Source organism: Sceloporus undulatus, chromosome 1 (assembly GCF_019175285.1).
Source record: "Sceloporus undulatus isolate JIND9_A2432 ecotype Alabama chromosome 1, SceUnd_v1.1, whole genome shotgun sequence".
Classification (NCBI taxonomy): domain Eukaryota; kingdom Metazoa; phylum Chordata; class Lepidosauria; order Squamata; family Phrynosomatidae; genus Sceloporus; species Sceloporus undulatus.
In genome coordinates this window covers 230,424,621-230,446,678 of record NC_056522.1, presented here as the reverse complement: position 1 = coordinate 230,446,678, position 22,058 = coordinate 230,424,621, and the positions used below count along the sequence as shown (strand labels likewise).

The following is a 22,058-nucleotide window of genomic DNA, read 5'->3' as shown; positions in this document are numbered from 1 at the left end:
TCAGGGATGCAAATATTGAGCATTCCTCACATTTTTACTGTGAAGTAGCCTAGGAGACTGATACTTATCACAGTGAAGCTAAAGACACAACATTTCAACATTTCTATTGTTTTCTTATGCATTTGTTTTCTGGGTAGAAAATACAGTTACAGTTGGCCCTCTGCTTTTGCAGATTTGACTTTTGTGGATTTAATTATTCATGGATTTGATTAATATGTACTCTCTCTGAAATTCTAGGCTCTCCAGCATGACTCAGTGGCCAACATCTGCCAGAGGTCATGCTGGAGAATCTAGAGGGACCACTTCTCTAGGCATTTGTAGAGCCTATAGCACAATTCTATGGTAAACCTCCAGCACAATTCTATGGTAAACCTCCAGAGGATGTTGGTTATAGAGTTGCTGTGGAGGACCTAGAGAGTCCTAGAGAGGTGTTTCACAATTTTTTTTAAAAGTGATTTTTTTAATTTGCAGTTTACCTACTTTCATGAGGGTCCTGTTCCTTAACCTCAGCTACTGTGGGGGCCCCACTGCATCTGTTGCATAGAGATTCAGTAGGCAGAATGTAATAAACAAAATAACTTTCTATCTTTGCACCTTGTAATGCAAATATGGAGACAATCTTATTCTATTCACCATATATTCAAGAATTCTGTTTCTCATTCAGCTTAAATGGTCCAGAAATGTTCTTCTACCACAAGCAAAATTTTGTACCTATCTTCATTCAGAAAGGGGTCTCCATCACACTGACAGGACTTGCCAGGAATGTCTAGAAGTGCCAATACATTTCATGTATTCTCAGCTGTCCAGACTTCGTGTCATTTCTAAATGTTTCAGTAGCACCATAAAGAGCACATTGTGGACAGGCTGTTTCTGTCTCCTCGTGATGAGTGCAGACAGGGATACCAACTGACAAATATCTAGAAAAACATCTGCAAGTGTAGTTTAGCAGCATGTGCTGACTTTTTCGGTCACTGCCAGCAATACTTTTCCAAGGGGAAGCTCTGAACCTGGCCTCACACAAACTCTGTTATGGCTCTTCCTTGGAAACTCTTGCTATTGTCATTCAGGAAACTTAGGTCCAAAACACATTGTAGAAACAATCCAGTTTGAGACCACTTTAACTTTCCTGACTCAAAGCTAGGAAGTCCTGGAAATTGTAGTTTATTGTGGCACCAGAGCTCTCTGGCAGAGAAGGCTAAATGTCTGACAACACTACAGTTCCCAGAATTCCCTAGCATTGATCCAGGGCAGTTAAAGCAGTCTCAAACTGGATTATTTCTGCAGTGTGTCTTTTGTGTTCCCAGAGATCAGTAATAGGATGCATCTGTATCTGTGGCAGAACCCTGATCTCTGGATGATGTGTACATGCAGTCCCAGTTAATAATTCTTGAAATACATGTGGGAATTATAGTCAGCCCACAATATCCACAAATCCACAGATTCAAGCATCCACATTTTGCAAATATTTATAAAAAAATTAAATTCCAAAAAGCAAACCTTCATTTTGCCATTTTATATAAGGGACATCACCCTACTATGCCATTGTATATAACTGGACTTGAGCATCCACATATTTAGATATCCATGGGGTGGGTGGGTCCTGGAATCAAATCCCAGTGGATACTAAGGGTCCACTGTATAAATAGGAGCCACAACTAAGCATATATGTGGGCACCATATCTCAGATTGTCAGATCTTTGCGTGGTATTGCCAAAGCTGTTTTGGCCATGAAGTCACCTGTACTTTTAACTTCATTGAGATCATAAAGTAAAATGATGTTGAAAACTTAGCCGGTAGTCCATTTGCTAATTTATTTTAGTATTTTCTTGAAAGATTAGTGCAACTGCACTATTAAAGATGAATATTATTAAAATCCTGCATCTACAATAGGGCAGCTGTTAGATCTAAATTATGAGATCATTTATTTCACTTAAGAAAAACTTTGTTGGAAGACTCTTTATTCATTTGTTCCTATTACTTTAGTGCCATTAACTAAAGATCCAATATGTTTTTTAATTAATTTGTAATAGTTCTGAGAAGACATAATAATGTGGTTCACAAGACACTTAAATAGGCCTATTTACAACTATTGTTTACCAATTTAAGTGGTTAGTGAATTATTGTCTGTAGTATCCTTTTTTTAAAATCACACTAGTAGGCTTTCTAGTAAAGTGACTCTTGTCCTAAAGATAACAATTAATTTCATAAATCCTTCCAGACATTAGGCACATGTTGACATGTGGTGGAGTTAAAATTTTATTGCCTGAATATTTAGTACTGATTAAAAAGAATTCAGTTCCAGTAGTTGTCTTGAAGGACAATCTATCTAGAAGTTCTCATCTTGTTACATGCAGTCAAACTATTTTGTATTCTGGAAATCTTTCTATCTTGCTGTGATTTTTTTCACACACACGCATGTGTACACACACACCAACTCTGTAAGACATGAAGTTAAAGATCCACAATAAAGTAGAATTTACATACTAGGAGAATAAAAAATACAACTAGTTGTCACCAGTAAGAATGTATCTATATGACTTTCAGTTGTCTAGTTTTATTGTCAATATCTGCATACAGCATGAAAATATAAATGGCCAAATCCTACAGATGGAAGACACTGGTTCAGTTAACTTTACTAAGAGCCATTATCTAGCACTCAAGTAGAAACCCCGCAAAACAGCTTGATATTTGTATAAATTGATTTATCACCTTTTTTTAGTAAAAATGTTGTAAACTTTTCAACTTCACATACTAACATTCATAATTAAGGCCAACATACTTAATGGATAAATAGACTAAAAAAACCAGTATACATCTATCCATTAATTCACTTATTGTTGGTCAGAGACCAATTATAAAAAATAAAATAAATAAAAGTACATACAAATACGGTACAAATACTGTTCAAAATTCATAAAATCTGCACTAAATACAAATTTTGAACGGTTTCTAATACCCCAAAATTAAAAGCCAAGAAGGTAAAATGTTAAAATTTCATAGCTAGCACATTTAAATATATAACTAAGGGTTCCATATTATAATTTCTCTCCTAATATTTGTCTGTGAGTAGTAATCATACCAGCACAGAACCTAGCAACCTTCTCTTTGGCTGCATCTGCACTGTACAAATACTCTGGTTTAACACTGCTTTAACTGCCATAGCTCCATGTTATGGAATTCTGGGAAGTTTGCTCTGCTCTGGTGCCAGAAAAAACTCCAGTTTCCCACAATTCCATAGCATTGTGCCATGGCACTTAAAGCAGTGTCAAACCAGAGTACAGTCAGCCCTTATTATACACGGATTTCTTATACATGGATTCAAGCATCCACGGTTTGAAAATGTTCAAAAAAAGTATAAATTTCAAATATCAAATGTTGATTTTCCATTTTTATAAGGGACACCATTTTGCTATGTCATTATATTTAATGGGACTTGAGCATCTGCGGATTTTGTTATCCACGGGGGATCTTGGAACCAAACCCCAGCGTATAACAAGGGTCCACTGTATTTCGGTAGTGTAGATGCAGCCTTCAATTTGAGAGTCTGGGTCGCCAAACTGGAGGGAGGGATAAAATCTTTCTGTTCTCCCTGGAAATTTTTCTGAAATTAGAGTGGTTAGTCTAGAATCAGTACAGTACTTCGATAAACTAGTATACAGTGTTGTGTCAGTCATACCACATTTCCCATAACTGAACCATTGTATTTATTATTACAGAAGCCATTTTACTAAATATAAGTGTTTAAAAAGTCAGCTATGACAGTACTTAGAATTTAAACGTATTAAAGGACACAGGCTGAGAGACAGGTACTGTATATTCTCATGTAGGATGTCACTGTAAGTTCTGCTGCATGAAGAACAAATACTCATCTATTTACAAAAAATAAAATAATATCCCTGCCTAGTTTACTTGTGTTAGCAAAAGGAGTTTTTAATTTTAATACATATTATTGTTGTAGTTAAAATAAAGCCTTTTTATTTCTTCAGTGATCTGATGAAATAAGGTTTACCTTATTTTCAGAAGATGTCATATAAACAACAGATTCACTGAGATGGAAACATTTGCAGAGCTTGGAAAAGTTGCTTTATTAGTGTAGAGGTTCCAGAGTCCTCCCAGGAACCATGTCTTCAATTTGTTGTCGTCACTGTAGTCCAAAAAGTTACGTTTTACAGACTTTGGATTTGTGTGTGGTGTTTTGTTCAGATTGTATTGTATTTCCTGCTTTTTCCCCAAGATGGCTCAAGACATCAAGACAAAATAAAGACAAAAATATTAGCATAATAGAACATTTTTTAAAAAAATCAGACAAACTTTGCTATTAAAAACAGCCCAAATATTTGAAATATAACAAGAGTAAAAGTATAGCACCTACATCCATTAAAAAAAACCTTCTACAGCAACCAATTGATAACCAAAAGCTTGTGCATGTAAAAAGGTCTCTCCTTACTGGTGAAAGGACAACTGAGAGTTTCAAGAATTAAACATTAGGGTCCTAGAATAAGGTTTATAGTTGCCCTCTGAAAAGTTGTCTCCTGATCAGTTTCCTGCATCCATTTCAATAAAAAGGGTTTTTCAGCAGGTCGTGAATACTGTATATCAGAATCCTTCCACCTTCAAGCAATTACTCTATAGTTGTAGCACTGTAGCAGAAATTATTTCAGATCCAAAATGGACTCTACTGTTGCTGCTGTCAGGGAGGGAAACAAACCTGTACTGCAATACAATAGCTTTGTTGTGCATCCTCAAAACTGTGACCATCTTATACAGCAGTGCATCTCAATCTATCACAGTGAGGACCCAACAGTATTTCTCCCAGCGTATCAGACATTGGAACCATTTCTGCTCTCGTTGGCTACAATCGCTGTTATCTTTCCTTGAAGCTCACCTGGGACTGGTTGTTGAAGGCTCTGGGATTGGCACTGGTCCATGGATCATCACTTTGTTATTGGGTTCGTCTACAGTGACCAGAATATTCCAGACTACTCCCGGAGTATTCTGGCCCTGGAATTGCCCTGGATTCCCCCTATTACCTCTGTATTTCATAGTGACTATGAGTGGCTATCTACACATGCGTCCTACTGTGCTGCCCCTCACTGCCACTGCTGGCTCAAATCTCTTCCTCTGAGGCCAAAAACCTGGCACCTAGTGTTGATCACATGGGTGGGCACTTTGTTGTAATCTCAGTGACATGTGCCAGTGGTGGTGCTGGATGGCATGGCAAGATGCATCTGTAAACAGCCACCCAATGTTGCTATGGAGTGCCAGAACAAAGGGTAAAAACCATTTTAGGCAGGGATTGAGTGGATTAGGTGGAGTATGGCCTAACATCATAAAGACAATCTGGACTTGAATTCAGAATTTAACCCTGCATTGTGTCATGGTGAAGGTGAGGGGAAACTGGTTTAATTGGCCTGTGTGTCTCAGTAATTTATTTCTTTATAAGTGTGTAGGATTGATAATAGTTTTGTGCAGTTTTCCATTCTTAGCAAGACTTCAGGCTGACAACCATTATGGCATTAAGAAAACTTTTTGTGGAGTTATTATATCAAAGGTATTACTCTAATCTGTTGCATTTTCAATTTCAATTTCAATTTCATTTTTTAAATTCTTCAGTTGCTTAAACATTTAATCTAGTCTTCTTATTCTGAGAGTTAATGCTGCGTATTATGTTTATATTGCTGGTGGGTTTGAAAAATAAATGGGATTGTTGCAAAAAGACATTGCAAAACTGTGTCGAAACAAGCAACGTGACTTTAGAAACATAGCCAATAATGCTTTCTTATAGTTTGAACTGAATCTGCTTGTAATGACAAAATGTGGTAGGCCTGATTTGCTTTCTTGCTTACCAGTGAATTACCAAAATGATAAACTGTTTTGCAAAGCCTAACGCTGAAGGGCATATTAAGAAATGCATGAGTCTCTTTGAAAGGGAATAGCTTGGTGGTTAAAACAGGCTAATATTTATCTTGCGCTTTCTGCCATTTGACTTTAAGAACCTGTAGAAAAGGACTATTTACTTTAGAAGTAAGGTGAATTGGATTTCTGCCAACTTAGGAGCAGTCCCTAAATGAATATGTCAAAAGCAATATTGCTTCTGGGGAAAAATAGTAATTCTGAAAACACCCTTTCAATCTAAGTAGAACTTTCAATTAATTTTGAATTATATTGGAGTATATTGGTGTAATTAACTTTTAATTATGGACTCATATCCTATAAGTGCCTGAGAAATAAGATGGGGGATGTGTTTGTCCGCTACTATTTAAAAACAAAAAACTCCCTGTTGATTCTTGATATGTCTTCTTTTGAGCATGTGATTGTGGATAGGAAACAGTTACAGATGGATAAATCTAGGTACCTATTTTGTAGTCACTCTTGTTACTTAGTAATAATTGTGATATTTTGCCATGATTGTAACTCTCACCCCCAACCTACTTTGCCAGGTATCAATTGCATGGGGAGGAAGTCAGTTCCGCCAATGACTGGAGCATGGATGAACAATGTTTCCATCAGGTTTGGGGGAGTTGGGCAGAACAGGTTACTTAGGTTGAATCCACACAACAGAAATAATCCAGGTTGACACCACTTTAACTGTCATGGTTCAATGCTATGGAATTCTGGGAACTGTAGTTTTGTGAGCCATTTAATCTTCTCTGTCTGAGAGCTCTGGTGCCACAACAAACTACAGTTCCCCAAATTCCATAGCATTCAGTCATGGCAGTTAAAGTAGTGTCAAACTGGACTATTTCTACAGTGCAGATGGAACCTTGGTTAAGTATACTTAACTTACCATAATGTAAGTAAACTAAGTAGCTGATATGTAATACTGGTCAATGTAATTTATACCATGGGAGGGGGGATCCCGAACTGCAAATTTTTCAGGTTCCCCCCCCCCCTGTTATTTCACTTACAATAGCAGATGATCTTATCCTGTTGAGCTTTCTTTGTCTAACAGGTTTTTAAACATTTTTGTGCAATTTTTTTTCTTTGGAGGGAGAGGAAATCTTGAAAATGCAAAAATCTCAATTTTTCTCTCATTTTATATGTAGTAGCAGTTGTCTATTGCTTATTGGGCTTTCTTGTCATGTACTCAGCTGAGGGATGTAATGGCCTATCAGCCAGTTCTTCAGGAATGGTTTCATTCCTCTGACCCTTCTTCTTGTCTGATCACAAAGCAACAAGATTTTTTTCTAATCCAACAAAAATTGCCAGTAAACTACAATTTTACATTCATTCATTCATTCATTCATTCATTCATATAACAGAGGGAAATAAAAGAGGGAAGACTGGGAAGTGAAAGCAGGGATAAACGAAGGAGGTATATGCAATTGTGGGGTTTGTGGAGGGATTGGAAAGATGCAGGAGAAGTTGCATTGAACAGATATTGTGAAAGCCATTCCATGTGGAATCCTGAAACATGTGGAGGGCAGCAGTGAAGAAAGGTTAAAAGTCTTTTGAAGGAGCAGAAGTCCTTTGGATGGCAAAGCCTGCTAGAGCTATAGGAATTATGATCATGGAGAGGGAGAGAAAGTTTTCAAGACAAGGATCATTGCTGGATGTATTTTAAAGTTATATGTGGAATCAGGATTTCTAGTAGTGAGGTAGTGGTTTGGGAGTATACTATATTCTCTGCCAAAATCAAGGAACCATTATTTATTATTAACACTTATTTATAGAGCACTGTAAAGTTTGCACAGCACTTTACATGATAGAGATAAAACAGTAATAGTAATAAAACCTGGCATACAGCATACATCATATGTTAGTATTGAAGGTAACCATGGTCTCAAAATGTTAGTATTGAAGGTATCATGGTTTTTTTAAATTATTTATTTGATTTTTATGCCACCTTTCTCCCAGAAAGGGACCCAAATCAGCTCAAAAATAAAAACATTTAAAAACTTTACAATTGAAAACATCAAATAAAATTAGTAAAAAAAATATCCTGGTGTACCTTAAAAAAACAAGCAAAATGTTGGCCTCAATTCAAAAATCACTTGATTCACAGTCACAGTTTTAGTTAATATTCAATTTTAATTTATTATATTAACCATTAATAATATGTTGGTAATTTTAAAAATTCCAGTTACAGTTATAAAAATTGGTTGATTGGCCTATCAATTTCAAATAACTAATTAAAGACATGTAAAGCTATTAACATCACTGACATTAAAACAATTAAGACAATGACTTTTTAAACTGTTGTCAAAAATTAGGAAGAATTGTGGGTAAGAAATTAATTTTTATCAAGTTAATTCCAAGCTCTGAATATCATATCATATTATTCAGATACACATTTTTCAAACTTGATGGGGACACAATTTATCATGGTTATTATCCCCCTTTTAGCTTGCATTCTGACAGTTTTTTTATTGCTTCTGGGAAAATATATCACAAGTACATTTCAGGAATCTGCTAGCTTGAAAATAATATGTACATTTTCTCCCTTTCTTCTCTTCCTCTGCCACCTTTTGAAGTGACTAGACCTGTTGAAAAAAAGCAATGTCTTGCTCCTGCTCCCCCGGCTTCTCAACTCTGCAGTATTCCTTGCCCTCCTGAATGCCTGGTTTCTTCCTGGTTGCCATGGGGCCCTTGCATTCATGAAAACTGCCAAGACATTCAAGGGAGAAAAGGTACATTCTAAATTATAACTATTGTCATTGTTGTTGTGTTCTGTTTTCTCTCTTCTGAAATAGCAAGCTTTGAAAGCCACTGAGTCGCAATAATTCAAAAAGATCTTCTGGCCAATGGTGGCCAGAGACTGTTAGTTTCCACCACCACTTACTGATACAGACTGACCAAATGTCTCATCTGTATTCAGAAGTACAGGGCAATTATTCTTATATGATTAATAAATCTGTGTGATTGTCTCGTTCTGCATTATCTGCTCCCTGACATAATAACGTATGTGACAAGTAAATTGTAATTATTATTTTTGCCATGATTTTGTTAAATTTAAAATTTGAATATATTGTTTTAATCAGGTAGAAGATAATTAAATGTGAAGAACATGCAATATGTCACATCCTTATTCCTTCATAAAATAGATGAAATGTTCTCATCCTCATTTCGTGATCTATTCCAGGGTAAAAGGCTTAATTCTTTAGCTTCCAATAAAATTCTTCATGGCTTACTATCCAAGTCTCTTAAATGATTTGATCCAGTCATTAGGTTTGAGGCAAAAGTAGGCAAGCTCTGGGGAACTAGTTACTAGCTCCTACTGAGAGCCATCCTGGGTCACACTTTGCCTTCTCCAACCAAAAGTAGCCAGAAATGTACTCCTGAGCTCATAACTCTTTTTGAGGGGACAAAACAGGACTGTGTGTGTGTGTGTGTGTGTGTGTGTGTGTGTGTGCTTCCTTTGTTTTAAAGGAGAATCATGCTTCATGGAGGATTTCCATAGAGAGCTGTGTTGTCACAACAAACTACCAACCCCAGGTTTACATGGGATGGAGCCACAACTGGTAAAGCAGTGTCAAACTGAATTAGTTCTGGAGGATGGCAGCCACTGGAGTCTCAACCTATAGTAGAGCAGTTAATATTGATGAATTTTTAAGAAAGGCATGTTCTTCTATGCCAGCGCTGTATATCTGACAGTCTGTACTGAGACATCCTAACTCCCTCTGTCATCTATCCTCATGACCTTCTGTATGTGTAGGTTCGTATGACTAAATACAATTCTAAATTATATAGGTAGAACATGATTCCCACTTCAGACCTTCCCACTGATCCATGGATGGGATTGTGGTGGAGGAAAGAGCAGACCAGAACCAGCAAGCACAGAAAGATAATCTGCTGGATACAGCTAATGTGGTTTGCGGACAATTATATATCAAAGTAAATGCCTAGAAACCACTCTCTCCAATCGATTCATTTAGCTGGGAAAGGAAAGTGGTGTTGCACCCATAGTTTGTGTGCCTCAGTAGCTATGTGTTTGATAGCTTGAAAAACACCTTACATCCATGCACTATTGATGCTTTCCTTAAAGCTCCTTTGTACTATACAGTTATAGCACTATGATTCCCTTGACATGGCCATGCCCTATTGAATCATAGGATCTGTAGTCTAATGAAACACTAGATGATCTCTCTGGTTGAGAATTTGAAGTACCACTCCCTAAATGGCAGATTCCAGGATTCCATAGGATGTTGCCATGGCAGTTAAAGTGAAATCATAATGTCATAATTGTATAGCATGAAAAGGCCCTAAAAGTAAACATGCATGAGAAGGAACCAAAAACTTACAGAATGTATGAAAGAGAGTGGTATTGTTCCCACCAACTGCACTCTCCAGGTGTTGTCTTGTTCAGTATTTGCATGAAAGGAGCTCTATTTCTTTCACAGTAATGTCAAACATGTGGTGTGGGGTATAACTAGTTAGTTTGCTCCTCCCTGCTTCACTAAATACATGGGGGGGGGGCTGGTATTCATACACATCCAGTGGCTTCCTGAGAATCAAGAATTGTGACAAGAAATCAGTGGATGTATGAGGAACATAGCATGTGTAAGCTGAGGCTCCTTCATGTGATTCTCAAGTGTGGTTTGGCATTTGTAGTATGCATATTGTAACTTAGCACATCTTGAACTTTAAAAAAAGTTGATTGTATAACAGAGGGGTGTGAAACAGGCTATAATTTCAGGGTTGCACAATAGTCTAATGCAAATTATGTCTTTTCATGTGAGATGAAACTCAGTCACTTTCTTTGTGCTCTCTTAGGTTTCAAAATGAGGCACAGACACATTATTGTGGAACCAATAGGTACTTCTGACAACTGTCCACACTTGATAGAATCTATTCCATGTGACAATCCAGGATGTTATGAATGGATTATTTCAGAAGGATTCTGTTTACCCTATAATGGAATATGTGGGCCAGGAAGTCGTGTTGTACATGCTCAGTGCAAGAACAACAAAGGTATGTTGTATAAATTGCATTCATGTCATTGGATTTAGCATATATACACAAACAGATTTTATGATTACTATTGATTATGCAGAACTACTTGATCCATAGCTTCCAAATTAGGATGGGATAAAAATAGCCCTAAAGTGATGACTTTATTGTGTCTTGGTTTTCTATATGTTTTGTGATCTGTGATCTGGAATCAGCACTCATTCCTACCTGTCACTTCTTATAATATTTCTGACATGGGGGTGGGGGACTCCTATTAACCCCTTACTGTCTTGGCATATGACAAAGTTATGTCTTACACTTAAGCTGTCCAAAATGGGTCCTACCTTGCACCTAGCTTGCACATAGATGCCATGAAATATTAACATGGGTAAGGTAAAGGTCTCATTATTAATGGATAGGTGTCAGATTATAAATGAGTGGCAGTCAAATCCTAGATTAGGCAAACAGGAACAGATATATAGCAGCGTACTCTGTAGGGATGGGTGGGCTGGAGATCAAATATTGAATTGACTACATGATCTTTGATGTGATAGGACTGGGCTGGACTGGCATCAATTGAGGAGGGGCAATCCAAAGTATGAGGAAAGCTACTTTGTTTGACCATTTTAAGGCATGGAACATTGGGGATACAAAATGTAGGCAACAAGGCTGGCTGCTGGAAGTCTGCATTTGAAATATCCCCTCCTGTAGCACTTCATAGAAAAAATAAAACCAACCTAATTGTAAGTGTTACAGGTCTGAGAGTAAGGATATTATGGATACATCCAGTGCTCTCATATTCATATTTGAGGGAGAACCTTCCTTTTCATGACTGAAGGCTCCAATGTAGGAGTGTGGGTCTCCCCCCTCAAGAAAACAATCTTTTTGCATTTTGCATTTTTCTGTTTAACTATTTTCCTGTGTAAGCTGAACCAAAAAATTGGTTTCTGTGCTCCCTAAAAATCAGAATGCAAAGCATGTTTGTAGCTTTGTTTGCAATCCTGGTGTGTAAACTCAAACTATAGTTTCCCACTTTGGGCATGATAGTGAAATGCTGTTCAACAAACTAAAAAGTCTTGCATTAGGCCAGGCATGGGGGAGAGGAATAGGAAATATAGTATATGAATACAGGATATACTCCCAACCAACAAATTATGGTTTGTTGGATTGAAAATGTGACATCTGAACTGAGCTATTGTGTTTATTGAGATCAAGACTACTAAATTTTAAAAATGTTGTCTTGGGGGTCCGTTGGAGGAAATGTAGAATAGAAACCTTTTAAATAAATTATGCTTTATTTAAATGATGAAATAAATATGAATTACAAACTTCCCCCTTTACATTCCTGTAAAGCTTCACACTTAATATATTTACATAACTTTATGTGCTCCCCCCATTCTCTCATTACAACAGCTTTTTAGATGGGGTACTGTAGAAATATGCTGTTGCCTCATTACTGCTGATTTACGTTACAAGTGTATGATGAGATGTAAATGAAAACATTGTGTTGAGCAATGTGGTATTTACTCTGCAGCATTTCAGATCTAGAATGTATTCATGTTAGCACTTCTTAATCTCAAATAAGCCCCCACATTTTTGTATGAAATTTACAAACAAATTTACTTGTAGTCGAAAATGCATCCTAAAACTTCATCATTTGTAGTATCAAATCATCATCATCATCATCATCATCCCACCTTTCTTCCAAAATTGAATCTGAACGTTAAAATCAAATTGCCGTTAAACTATTGACAATATTAAAATGATTTAAAATACTTCAACATTGTCAGATCAAAGGATTATATTACAGAAGGGAGCAATATATGAAATAGGATCATGCTATCATTGTAGAAACTGCCAGTATCCCATCTGAAATGGAGGCATGCCTTTGATGAGACGATATCACAGTGGATGCGTACCTGGGAAAAACAACAACATTTCAGAATAATTTTGAATGCGCATAATTATGTTGTGGAATACATGGCTCTGTCTTTTCTTTTTCTCTCTCTCCCTCAGCTGTTGAAATATGCTGGTGTTTTCAGACCCACTTTAACCCTTTAAAGTATTAGCAAAGGTTGGAAAAGGTATGGTTTGGAGCAATAGGTTCTCAAGTTACCCAGCCAATATGGCTGCTGGCCATATTGGCAAGAGAATTCTGAAAACTGTAGTCCAACCAACAACAACAACAACATTTCCAGGCTCTGAGCATTAATTTTATTGACTTTGCCATATGATTCACTTAGTGTTGCCAGAAGGGGAAGAAAAACTGGAGAGAGCTCCTGTACCTTTAATGGTTGTGCAGGAGAGGGAATTTCAGCATGTGTTGTTTGTCATGCAACCAAGTAACAACACATACTGGAAACCCCTCTCCTATCCAATGACTAAAGGTATAGGAGCTCTCTCTAGTTTTCACTCTGGCAGTCATGATCTCTAAGAACTAGCCAAGATCTATGGATTTAACTCTCCTTTGCTCATGGGATCCCTGTGAATCCTGGAGGGTGCATTTCTCAACAAGTATGGAATCATTTGTCCTGTATTGTTTGAATACTACATGTGTGAATTACAGATCTGGCCTTTTGTTTGCTTGCTAGTTTGTTTGACCTATATGACAGTGAATTCAAATATGAAAATAAAGGGCATTATAAAGCACAGCAGGTATCTGGATAAACTGTATTCCAGAGAAGAATTTTAATCCTTAAATTGGCTTCTTCGTGACTTCCACAGAGCATAGTTGCAATGAACATTTCCTACTCCAGAGTTCTTTTAAGGGCCAAGAAGCTGTTTGGTTACATTGGACCTCTTTGATTATACACTGTGTCTCCAATATTTCACTTTACTTCCAATTGGAAATACTTTGCTTTCTGTTTTGCCTTTTCTTCTGTTAACATACAGTGTGTTAAGGCTATGTGTTTGGAGTGTGACATTGATAAAATCTCTCCCCACTCCACCTCTCCCACACCCACTTTTTAATTTGAGACTTTTTGAAATCTGTCTGACAGGGACTGCCTAAATGGGTCTGGTGGAGGAAGATTATACTAGTTCAATGCCAATCCTCAGTGTATTATTCAAGTAGATTTCTATGAATCCTTGTGTTGTATTGGTTAGGAGCATTTACATTGTTATCCTCACACCAGAACTGTGAGCTTGATCAGGCTGAGAGTGATGGAACCAAGGTCACCCAATGAGACTCTTGACTAAGTGGACATATGTGCAGTACAACTATGTTTAGTATTCATCTCATGCAAACTGAAAGGAGCACTGCTGGAATGGAAAGTGATTTTCTTTCTCCCTGTAAAGAAGTTGCTTCACTGACACAAACTTGATGTGAATGTTTAACTATGTACACCTCTGACTACCCTTTATAGCCTAAATTTAATTGGTAGTTCTAAACAGATTATACCTATTAAATGAGCCTATTTATTGGTAAACAAATAACATGTGTAAATTATATTTTTTCAGTGGATTTACTTTATTTGTCAATTGTTGTGTGCCTTCAAGTAATTTCTGATGTATGATGACCCTAACACAACCCTATCATGGAAGTGTCAGAGGCTGAGAGAGCATGACTTGCCCAAAGGTACCTAATGGGTTCTTATTGCCAAGCAGGAATTCAAATCCTGCTCCCCCACTGTCCCAGTCCAACATTCAAACAATTATACCACCGTGGCATGCCTGCTTTATTTAGAATTAGTAATTTGGATTTTGCCTTTATTTGTTAATTTCTCCTTCTGAAGTCTGGGCTAACTTTACTATATCTCGATACTTTAAAAAAAGGTTTGAAGACGTTGAGGGAGGCACTAGAGGTAGGGGTGCTAAATATCAGGGCCTGGCCCTGAGTCTCCAATTTTTATAGCTCATCTCTAGACAGGAGACATAGGGGCTGAACACATGGGGAAAAGTCCCCTGTTCCCTCCTCCTGGCTTCATCCTATCTGGACAACATAAGCCAATAGCCCCAGATGAATCTCACATTAATGTGGTCTAAAAAGATTGGCTTTTTTCCAGTGGAATTTCATGGAAATTCTGCTGTGACTGTTGGCAGAGCACTTGAATGCTCCTTTCCTTACCTGCCACTGCTATATTTGCTCTGAAGGCCCCAGTCACAGTCTATGACATTGGGAAGGGGTGCCTGGTCACGTGGGTGAAGCCAAGTGTCCCACTCCTCCTCATATGGCCTACAGCAGGGGTCTTCAGAGTGAATGCAGCAGTGACAACAGGTAAGAGGAGTGTGACAGCAGCTCTATGGCATGGCAGTAGGTAGGCCTACCGTTGCACTGGCCTGGGGTCAGATCTATAGGTGGCATATCATGGGGTTGGCTCATAATGTCCTCTGCATCTGGATAGGGTCAAAGGAGCAAATTTTCCACTTTTGGTGGGCTCATCGCCTGGCCAAAGAAAAGGGCTGTGTTCAAATCTCCAGCTCAGCTAAAGTTTGGTACAGTTTTCTGCTGCAAATTGCAAAGACCTCCCAGGGGGCTCTGTGTATTTACTTGACTAGTTAGTTTCCTCTTTCCTTCCTTGTTGCTGTGGAATCAGGGTTCATCCTCTGTTCTGTTTTGATTCTATCTTCTGGCTAGAAACATGTAGGCTAGTTTAAATGTTCTTCATCCTAACTCTCCACTTAAGCAAAAGCTTGATCTGGAAACAGAGTCTTTGGCTAAGATTTCTGTTTTAATTTCCAAACTGGAAAAAAAATGTTGTGTTTATATGTGTGTGCTTGAATGACAAGCTGTGGGCAGCTGTCGTTGTCATTTAATGCATAATGCTTAATGACATTATTGGGATCATCACTAGGGCTGCAGAAATCAAGCAGCTTGACTTGAAATCTAGGTCTCATTTAACTTCAATGGCACAATGATGTGGAATTCTTGGATTTGTAGTCTGATGGAGCTGTGCTGTCAGGGAAGGGTATATATGTCACAAAATTACAAATCCCAGAATTCCATAGTTAAAGTGATGTCAAACTGCTTCATTTCTGCAGTGTAGATGAGACCTAGGCTTCAGGTTTTGGCTTGGAAATCTCAATGACTGGGACAATTCGGCAACCCTAACTAAAGGGCTTATTGTTAGCCCTTTCCTTGTAACTTGGGACCAAATTTACCTGAGAGCAGGGTTCAGGGCAGGAGGGAGCTGAGTTAGTTCCCTCACCACCCTGAACAACTCTGCTGGACGCGACTCCGCGGACGCGATACATGCGCCAAAGAACGATTCCTTTGCCGCATCTATCGCCTCTCCATAGTCATCGAAAAGACGGTCTAGGAGAGCCTTGTCGGGTAAACGCTGGTGTTTCCGCCAGACACGCTCTAGCCATCGCAGCACCCGCTTCCTTGCCCGGAGATCTTCCGTATACCAGGGCTTCTTTTTGGAAGCAGGCCTGAGAGGACGCTTGGGAGCGATACTGTGTATAGCCCTGGAGAGATCAATGTCCCAGATGTTAGTCAGGGCATCAACAGAATCGCCGTCATTTCCAACCATATACCCCTCTAGGGCTTCCTGGAACCTTTTGGGTTCCATCAGCCTTCGAGGGTGGACCATTCGAATAGGTCTGCCACCCCCGGGAGGGATCTGGGTAGATGCCTTGATTTTTGCCTCTACCAGAAAATGATCCATCCATGACAGGGGGGAAATATTAGATATTTCCGCCCATGGAATTTCCATGTCTGAACAAAAGACCATATCAACTGTATTACCCGCAGAGTGCGTAGGCCCCAGGACCAGTTGTGACAGGCCCATGGATGTCTTGGTATCCATGAATTCCCGAGCCGCACCGGATGGAACATAGTTGGCCGCGAGGGAGAAGTTGAAGTCTCCCAGGACCAAAAGCCTGGGGGACTCCAGCATCAGCTCCGAGACCAACTGTGTCAGCTCGTTAAGGGAGTCAGTTAGCGCACGGGGTGGCCGATAGACCAACAGAATCCCTAGACTGTCCCTGGCCTTCAGGGTCAAGTAAATACACTCAATATAGGAGGTTTGACGGACATGGTTTCTGGTCAGAGACAAGGTGTTCTTATACACCAAGGCAACACCCCCCCCAACTAACCTGTTCTGGTCCTTCACTGAGTACCCGGCAGGTAGGGCCTGAGCCCACACAACTTCCCCTTCAGGCCCTAACCAGGTCTCAGTAATGCAAGCCAGGTCACATTTGTTGTCCTCGAGCAGGTCGTGGATGATGTGGGTCTTATTTTTGATGGACCTGGCATTGCACAGGAGCAGAGACAGGGTTTGTGGTATGTTTGGAATGACCCTCAGATCTCTTTGGTTAGGAGAGGGATGGGAAGGAGAGATAGATATTAAGCATCGATCTCGCCTTCCCCTGGAACGCTGATCCACTCTCCTACCGCCATACCTCCCCCTGCCCCACACTACTCCAATAGGAGCCCCGCCCGAACCAGGTAAATTACCCTCTGCCTCCCCACCCAAAATATTCCCCACATCCATAACCTCCTCCTCCCCCTACAGTACAGCGACAGAGGCAGAGAGAAGACATCTCAGTCATTCTCTGCCGATGGCTGGCAAGGGTGCTTCCCCCCTGCCTTGGCGCAGTCACAACTAAGCGCAACTGCACAGCTGCGCAGCTGCGGAGAAGTAAAAGTCCGGTTCGCAGTCCGTGGATGGCTCCCGGGCCAGTGCGCAGCTGCACACCTCTCTACAACCTGGGAGACCGCCCGGCAGCAATAATAATAATAATAATAATAATAATAATAATAATAATAATAATTTTTTATTTATATACCGCCCTGTGGCGAACCAATCCGGGCGGTTTACAACATTAAAATAACATACAACATAAAAACAATATATTTCCCTCCCCCCTTAAAAAGTTATTAAACAACATATCTAATTTAAAACCACAATAACTAGTTAAAATAACAATAAATTAAACAAAATAATACCAACCAATAAACCACTGCAACTTCAATTCTAAAGAAAAGGGGCTTTGGAGACATTACTGAGGAGGGGGGAAATCTTGAGATACAGTTCACAGCAGTAGTCCGGTGGCAAGGGGGGGCGTGGTGAAGGAGGAGACCAGGCAGCCCGGCTTTATACGTGCCGCTGCCCCGACATGCCCCTCTCTCCGCCTTCTCCCAGGTGTTCCCAATCCGCTCACCAGGCAGGCCGCTGCAAAACGCTGAATTGTAAAAAAGTCCGGTTCGCAGTCCGTGGGCGGCTCCCGGGCCAGTGCGCAGTTGCGCACCTCTCTACAACCCAGGAGACTGCCCGGCAGCAATACAGCTCACAGCAGTAGTCCGGTGGCAAGGGGGGCGGCGGCGTGGTGTGTGATACTGTGGTTAAATTCAGCTGCCAAAGCAGTTTTGCTGTGGCCATCTAGACCATTCATTTTAGAGGGAGAAAAAAAATGGTGGCATGAATTGAATTGATTTTCCTACAAGCCTCCAGGATCAGTGATTCACCTTAGAAATAGATCACAGGGACCCACTGCACTAACTTCAAAAATATATATTTTCAAATAAGAAATGGATTTCTGGATGGTTCCAGTTTTGTGTTATTTTGGCATTCCTGCAAAGCCCTGGAAGGTCCCTAGGGACAGAAAATTGGTCAGTGGAACCCCCTCCCCCAAAGTTGCCAGCCCCTGTTCCAATGCAGAATGATCCAGCCCAGTTTTTGTTTTTGTTTTTTTAATAATGTTTGTGGTTCTTTTTGCTGTTTGGTATGAAACACCAAATGTCAGGCAGAAACATTGATTGAAACCATTCTTCTTTGGCACTTTAGGATTATGTGAAATCCACTCTTGGATTTTCTTAGACATTTTTCTTATACCTGTTTTGATTGAATATTTATTTCCTCTGCCTGTTTCATCTTAAATTGGACAGATTTTAGAATGCATACACTGCCAAGCTGAAAGGTTAAACACACATGCACTATTAATTTGTAAATAGCCAGAGATTGTGTTTGAAAGCTTTTTCTCTGTTTTTTTCAAAAGCAGAATGCATGTATTAGGAAGTTGTAGATTTTCTTCAGGTTTCGCATCTAGTATATGTTCAGTTGATGTGACTGAATTTTTTTTTTTTACAAAATCAGTGCTGCTCTTTATTTATATCACTCTGCATACAGTTTTCTCTTAGAGATCATTTGTAGTGTAATTGTAGACTATACAGTGGATCCTTATTATACGCTGGGGTTTGGTTCCAAGATCCCCCATGTATAACAAAATCCGTGTATGCTCAAGTCCCATTAAGTATAATGACATAGCAAAATGGTGTCCCTAATAAAAAATGGAACATCAAGTTAAATTTATACTTTATTGGAACATTTTCAAACCGTGTATGCTTAAATCCGTGTATAAAAAATCCATGTATAAGAAGGGCCGACTGTAGAATGTACTTTGTAATTACATAATAGATTGATTCTTACTAGTTCTCTGAACTAATCCCAGCACACGATGGCCAATTGGTATGGATGTAATAATGCATAATGTTCATTCAAAGAAATATAAAAATGATTAGTTTAGGAAGCTTTATTTCAGGTGCACATCATATTTTCTGGTATACAGCCTAAATACCGTAAAGACACTAGATCCAGTCTGATCTTGGAAACTAAGCAGGATCAGCTCTAGTTAGAACCTGGATGGGAGGTCACCAAAAAATACCAGGTGCAGTAGACAAAACCACCTCTGAGCATTCGTTACCTAAGAAAACCCTGTGAAATTCATGTAGTCATCATAAATTGACAGGCAACTTGAAGGCACATACACCCATTACATTTGCTGATCTGTTTGCTACTTTTGTGGAGCATTTATTGAATCATAAATCTTGTCTGATTTTATAATGTCAAATAACCAATGTTTCCATGAAAAGTCCACAGTATTCAATATGGCAAAGTATGCCAAGGTTAGCCATACATTTAAAGAAAAGGGAAATAAATGTGATGATTCATTGTTAGAAAATTCCTGCTTTCTTCTTTGAAAAATATAGTGCATATGAGTAACAGACATTTTGGAAGTACAGTATCAACGATGGGTACTCTGCTGGCTTCTTTTGTCAACACTTTTTTTTCTGAATTCATCTCATTCTTTCTGTTCATATGCTTCATAGCTACCAAGAGCAATTATCTAGAAAGGTGTCCTAATTCCCACAAAAGCAAGGCCATGTATTTGTTCTGAATTGGGGTATAGGGAGAAATTTAGGAAGGGATTGGGAAATGCAGAGTAGGAAAGAGCAACCAGATGATGATGATGATGAAATAATAAATAATAAATTATCAATCATATTTTTCCTCTTTTCTCAATTTAAATGTATTTCAGATGGACAATTATTTATACATATATTTAAAGAATTTCTGCCCTGCTTTGTAATGTGTAAAATTCTCAAGGCATCGAGCAATGAAATTAATTTTTAAAAAATAATTTCATCATGAACATATATAAAGAAAAAAGACGACAGAGAATACAGAACACTTTCTCCTATACATCTTCTTTAAGTTTCTATATTGCCATATGTTCTCAGTTTACCCCGTGAAAATTTCCCCATCTTCCATGTTCCCTAACCCACCTTCCAATTACATATTATATATCTTTATGGATCTTTCCCAAAAGCACATTATAAATAAATTGTGTTCTTCTTTAAATCAAACCTATTTTATCTACCCAATTCACTCCTTTTTTTAATCTATATTCCAGTGTTTTTCTAGGACTGTGCATCTTTTGAATAGTCCTTAATAGACAACTTAGTTCTTCTATTATACTATACCACAGGTTCTTTTATTTTCTTGTATCCTTTTGTTGCTAGGTTTAGGCATTTAAGTATTTTAAGTCTTTCTCTGTAGTAGTTTCCAACTCTTTATTCAATTTCTATATGAAATTAGCAATGAAATTAAAACCATCAGGTCACAAATGACAGATAAAAATTGGTCAACAAATTCACTTTAATACTACTAAATTATATTAAAAGCTAAAGAAGAAAAACCCTACATTCATAAAGGCTGCTGCCACACTGCAAAATTAATACAGTTTAACTCCACATTAACCACCATGGCTCAGTGCTGGGATTTCTAGTGTTGTGAGATAGTTAGCCTTCTCTATCAGAGAGATTTGATGCTCAAACAAACTAGAAATCCCAAGTTTCCATTGGATGGAGCAATGGTAGTTAAAATAGTGTCAAACTGCATTAAGTCTGCAGTGTGGCAGCAGTGTTAATGGCTAATCATCACAAAATCTTGCATGAATATTAGCCTGACTGTCAAATACGTTTGTATAGCTAAGCTGGACTTCAGTTGTGGCCTGTGATTTCTATCTCGAGAAAAAAAAATAGCAGAACATTATTTAACTTTCTGGTTCCAGATTCTGTTGTCAACGATGTGGTTTAATTTGTGATTCTTTTCCATTTCTTAATATCCTTCTGGAGTACTCTTGCTGTACAAGGTCAAATTCAGTAATGAATCCTATTTTAGCTGTATTAAGCAGTCAGACACATGAGTATACAAAAGCTGAACTCTAATGAAGGGTTATTTCAGGCATATGTATTGAGATTCTAATATGGCTTTGAAGCTGTATCTTCCTTTCAAGGTGCTGGATAAGCTCTCTGGTGTAAGTTCTTTAAGAACGATTCCATAAAACCAAACAAATGAAACTGATGGAGAGAGAATGAACGATGCACCTTCTGCCTGCAGATATGCAGTGAATTGGACCTGATTAACCTAATTGAGGAGAATGCTCGCCAGAGAAAAGGAATTTACACATTAGCTGAATTATTTTAGTAAGATTGATTTAATGGTATTGGGCAAGATTGGCCTTTAGGATGATTCCCCTGTTTTTGTTTTTGTTTTATCCTTAAAACTATATATGCTACCTCTGCGAGAGGATCAAAGTCATTTGTGGTTGTAAAGCTTAACATATTTATTTAGATTTATGCCCAATTCCATCTCAGTTGCTCACAGCTGGGTTAGCAGTAATTTCCTATGCAATAGAAGAATCCTCCTCACCAAATGACATATTAGCTTAGTGGAAGTAGACACAAGGTATTTCTATACCATTTTAGCAACACTGGGCTCAACACACTACTGAACATTTCTGCTGATATGTGTGCCTTCCTGATCTAGTGGGTGTGGAAATAGGTAGACTGAGCTAATTTGGGCATGAGCTTGGAGATGTTCATTCTTGAGCATCCTGGACTACATCTGCACTGCAGAAATAATGCAGTTTGACCCCACTTC

At 38.6% G+C, this 22,058-nt stretch overlaps 1 protein-coding gene across 1 annotated transcript in view; it reads left to right on the top strand.

Annotated features, from left to right (window-relative positions):
- The window catches only part of THSD7B (thrombospondin type 1 domain containing 7B), a 628,673-nt gene that overhangs the window by 280,136 nt on the left and 326,479 nt on the right, over positions 1 to 22,058 (top strand). The window contains exons 6-7 of the mRNA XM_042446231.1: positions 8,475 to 8,630; positions 10,714 to 10,911. Coding sequence (XP_042302165.1) covers positions 8,475 to 8,630; positions 10,714 to 10,911 — 354 coding nt within the window. The remainder of the gene's footprint in view (positions 1 to 8,474; positions 8,631 to 10,713; positions 10,912 to 22,058) is intronic.